The sequence below is a fragment of the Mesoplodon bidens genome, assembly GCF_964165515.1.
Source record: "Mesoplodon bidens genome assembly, chromosome: 3".
Lineage (NCBI taxonomy): Eukaryota > Metazoa > Chordata > Mammalia > Artiodactyla > Ziphiidae > Mesoplodon > Mesoplodon bidens.
The window spans coordinates 105213818-105218683 of NC_138178.1; the positions used below are offsets into that span (position 1 = coordinate 105213818).

Consider the following 4866-nt stretch of genomic DNA (forward strand, 5'->3'; position numbering starts at 1 on the left):
TTTCTGGCAAGAAATAGCTATAAAAGAATGATCAAATTTACCAAAGCATTTCTGCATATCAGTTGCTTTGATATGTGTTCAGTGATTATGCAAGATTATGGAAACTGCAGAAATTCAGGTGGGAAATGTCACACTGCGAGGAGTAATTACCATTTTGATGAACATAGAAGAACTTCCCAGCTGATGCTTTACAGTTACCTTGACGTGTTAAAAGCACGGTTTTAAACTGTGTGACTTCAGAAATCTATTATTTGAATATAATATTGATGTATCTATCAGTCATAAGCTAATCCTTAGTACAAAGTCAAGTTATTTTAGGCAACATACTGTATTGTATAATTTTAGAGTAACGAAACCAGAAGGAGACCCTCATCACATTGAAAATGAGAACATTGGCCTATAGTACAGTCAGGGCTGGTATGGGTAAAGGTTTCAGAAGCTCTGGCTGTCCACAGACACTTGGCTTGCTCCCATCTCTTGGCCATTGTGAATAGCACAGCTTTGATATGGGAACATATCAAACCTTTTTTTTTCCTTCTTCTAGTACTTGTATAGATTGATTTTTTTACATTTAGATCTTTGATCCCATCTGAGTGTTATTTCGGATTATGATGATAAGTGTGGACCCAACTTTATCTTTTTTCTCCAATGATTCTCTATTTTGTTTCAGTGTCGTCTACTGAAAGTTAATTGTTTCTCAGTGATTTCAGAATTGTGTACCATGTGTTAAACTGGGACTTGTATGGAATTTCAATTCTCCCTTTGATCTGCCTGTCCTACCCACGCCAATAGCACACAGTTTTGGGGTACACTTTATTACCTAAAGGAGAGTCTCTGGTAGGGTGGAGAATAAGGAGCCTTTCTCTGGGGGGAGATAGGTCCTTCCATCACTCCCCAGAGCGGGTGGAGGGGAGATGGAGGAATGCATGGCTTGGAGGAGAGAAGAAGCTCACCCTGACTCCCAGGATGGGGGGGGATGGGGATTCACTTATCCTGGGGAAGAGACCCCTTTTTCCTGGAGGAGCTCACACTCAGTCCTGGCACACATTTGCTGTGTACTGAATCATGTTTAATGAACAAATGAGAAATCGGTTATTTCCACTCTAGATGTGGATGTTTATTAAGGCTCTGGGAACCACCCCGGATCTGGGCTCTGCCCCAGAAATGCGGAGTCAGTGACAGGGGGTGTCACTCCAGCCCGCAGTCTTTGAAGCGTCTCATCGTTCTCTGTATCCAGGGCAGGAAGCTGGAAATCCTGGTGAAGACCGCTGGAGGGGTCCCAATCCTGTTTCCGTAGGAGACGATGCCCTGGGCCACGTTGTTACACACAAGGGGGCCACCGGAGTCCCCTTGTGGGCAAACAGAGGAAGGGACACTAAGCCGGGCCTCCATTCTCCAGGCCTCCCCGCTCCTGCGGCCCTCAGGCCCGCCCTCAGAGAAGACAGGTGTGGGTGGGCTCCTTCCACTGCTGGCTGTGTGTGAGATGGGAGGGGGAGGGGGAGCAGAAGTCAAGCTTCTGGATTTTTCCATCACTGGGCTTCAGCCCTGGCTATGCTTATTCTCCAGAACAACCCAGGTCAAGGTACCTTCACCGGTCCCAGGAAAACGCTGCACATGTACGTCCTGTGTCTGGTGCACCTGCTATTCCCCCAGAGACCGGATTGATGGGGAAAAGTCCCCCACCTCACTCTGGTCTGGGCCCCAGACTGAGGCCATGGGGATGTAGTCTGTCCCCACTGCTCAGTCTGCCCACATTCCTTTGTCTCGGACAGTGTCGGCAGATGCCCGTGGTCTTACCAGGAAGGTGGACTTCCTCTCTCTTGGGTCGCCCACACAAATCTGCCTTTGCCCAGTATAGAAATCGAACCGACTGTAACACTCCCCATTCCTTTGCACTGTCAGCTGCACGTCTTGGAGCGTGTCTGTTGTCCTGTTCAGGCCAAGAAGGCCCCAGCCGGCCACGGTGCACAGGGTCCCAGGACTCAGCCTGTTCTGGGTCTGTGGCAGAGCCACCGGCCTCACAGCTCGATTATGTCTGACTCTGCTTCTCAGCTGGCAGGAAGCATGCAGGCACTCAGGGACTGTCTATGCCGTACTCACCCCACGCCCACCACCACCCTGGGAGTCTGCTCGGCTTCCCCGTCCCTGGTCTCCCAAGCTGGGAGGGAGCCGCCCGGGTGAAGAACCAGAGGGTCGGTACCTTCAGTAACATGATGTCATTCTGGTTGTTCCACTGATTGTACCTGGGGTGGGGGATGGCTCTGAGCACCGGTATGCGCTGCTGAGTCCTTTCCAACCTCCTGATGTTGTGGGCCCCCAGGATGACATTCATTTGGCTGCAAAGGAAAGGGAGCCTAGAAGTAGGTCTGAGCTGCAGGAACTGCAGTCCCCGATGCAGGTCACGTGACAGCCCACGGGGGTGAGACCTCAGCCAAGGGAACGTGGGGACAGGAGGGCTCTGGGACTGGGTTCTATGCCTTTGGTCTCCACAGCCTTGAGCTGGGGGTGGTGGGAAACCCAGTGACCTTATATTTTGCCTCCCGTACAATGAAAAAGGAGCTTGGATTCATATTTTGAGCCCAGTGGAAGCTCAAATGTGTGCCTTCCATCTCCCTGTCTTCTCTTTTTGATCAGGTCCTCCTTTCTCCCCATTTACAATAGCCTGCTCCCTGCCCCCCAAGCCCTACCTGCTCTTTTTTCACCCCTTAATTGCTAGAACCCTGCTTTCAATGGCCCCTCTCATGAAATCTTCTGGACCTGCTTTGCGGGTGCCCAGAAGCCCCGTAGTCCCTCACCTTCCCAAGCAGCGAGCCGCAGTCATCACAAAGTCTTCTCGCACCAGGAACCCCCCACAAGATATCAGAAATGGTGTTCGGATCTGAACATGTGCCATGTAAGGGTGGGAATGTGGCCTGGCCTCTTGGCCTCCGATGATCTGCCCTGGAAGGAAGCATTAGGCACTTATCTCTGCACTGACAGGTGTGTGGGCTTCAGCTTGGTGGCCCCAGAAAGGTTAGAAGATGGCGAGGCAGGAGAGGTGCTGCAGGGGCCGGAGAAGCTGGTGGTTCATGAGAACTGGGTCTGCAGGGCACCAGCCTTGGGGGAGGCTCCAGGATTCTGCAGGAAACGCTGCTGGTGCCCCATCCCAGCCTCAGCTCCCTCCCACCTCCCCAGAAGGCAAGGCCAGCTGCAGCCTCCCATAATGAGGAAGGTTCCTCTGCTGTGGGGATGGCAGATCCGGAGCCCTCTGAGCAGCCTCTCTCTGAAGTCCCGTGGTACTTTCTTCCTCAGGGAGCCTCCCAGATCCCTGTGAGTCCAGCTCACGGCCAGCTCATGAATTTAAGGCTCTAAGGATGAGCTGGTGGCCCTGCTATTGCTGTATCTTTATCTCCTAGGCTCTGCCACAGGAGCTGCAGAATGAGTTCAGAGAGCATGTTTATATAGCAAGTAGTTCGTGCCAGGACGACTCCATGAATTTTATGTACACTGAGTCATTTAACTCTCATGTCAACTCTCTGAGGTAGGCCTGATATAATTCCTGTTTTATAGATGATGGAGCTGAGGAACTCTGAACTCATACAAGCTGCCCAATGATACAGGGTTAGGAAGTGCCTGAGTGGTCTGGCTCCAGAGTCTATGGGATAGGGTCGGCCTCTGAGGACGGGGACGGTCACTCACCCGCCCTAGCCCTGGGGGGCAGGAGAAGGACCACCAGGAGCAGGAGTGGCTGCATCTTCCCGGGAAGTCTGCCCAGTCAGTTGCTGCTGGTGCTTCCTCCTGTCAGACTTTGAGCCCCTGAAAGAGGAAGGAAGGATGAGGGTGGGGGCTTGAGAATTCACATTCCCATTCTCCTGCTGCTTGATAGGTTTCATCACCCTAGGCTGCCCAAGAGGCTTGCCCACTAACTGCCAGTGATCTGGGGGAAGACAGTAACCCAAGCCTTCAGCGCAATATCCCACACAGCTGTTGAGTCATTGCTGGCCGAGGAAATGGGAACCCAGGGCAACAGGGATGGGGACTGGGTCACTGTGTCCCAGAACCTCAAATCCACCTAATTCAAAACTCCCTACAAGCATCAAAGCTGGGAGCTGTCTATTTCCTCCTTCCTCTCCCTCACTGACTGCAGCCTGCATGTCTTCACCCTATGGTCTTAGCCCCCTGTTGTGACCCTTGCTGCTCCCACTTCTTTCTAAAAGTTGTCATGCAGATTGAGTAGCTCTCTCTGCTGAGTGTGTGGAGGGCACTGCCAGAGAAAGGAAAGGGAAGGATGAGGCTCTGCCACTGACCATTATGCTCTCAGGTCACTTGAGCCCCAGCAAACTCTCAGTGAAATCCTGACTCTGTGGACGACTCCTGTTTTCCTGCTTCCTACTCAAGGCAAAGGCCTTTATGTCCCAGAAGGTTCTGTGCATGCAGAAAAGGCCTAGTGACTTGATTTTGTTGCAAGCCATCAGACCCCGATGGAAAAACATCTCAGATCCTATTCATCCATGGTGTAAGAGCCATCAACCTAATCCCATCTCTGCCCCAGGGGTGATAGCTCCTAAGAAGGAGGTACGACACTGCTGTGCTCCCTGTAACACATGAAGAAGTGGACCCAGGCATTCATCATTGAGAGAAAGGCACGGCAGAGTCCTGCAAAGTAACACAGGGGGCTGCGAGACACTCTTAAGAATACTTAGAAGACTGTGTTGGCACAGAAAACCATTATAGTATGGTAAAATTTTTGCAAAAGTATCAGAATTGAAAACTAATACAATTCTCAGTCTTTTATGAATTGTGATAACCCACGTGAAAATCTTATGAAAGTTAAGGATCTCCTCCCTATATATAAATATACACTAATTATCACCAATTTTAAAGCTG

The 4866-nt window shown here is 51.0% G+C and overlaps 1 protein-coding gene across 1 annotated transcript; it reads right to left on the minus strand.

Moving 5' to 3' along the window:
* Positions 1–1072: 1072 nt before the first annotated feature.
* Positions 1073–4316, minus strand: LOC308615134 (cathepsin G-like). The gene is made up of 6 exons (XM_081230243.1): positions 4287–4316; positions 3679–3795; positions 2796–2940; positions 2201–2336; positions 1798–2052; positions 1073–1350 (listed from the first exon to the last, which is right to left on the minus strand). The coding sequence occupies exons 2-6, from the start codon at positions 3731–3733 to the stop codon at positions 1189–1191; spliced, it is 753 nt and encodes a 250-aa protein (XP_081086369.1). The 5' UTR covers positions 3734–3795; positions 4287–4316; the 3' UTR covers positions 1073–1188.
* Between the last annotated feature and the right edge of the window lie 550 nt (positions 4317–4866).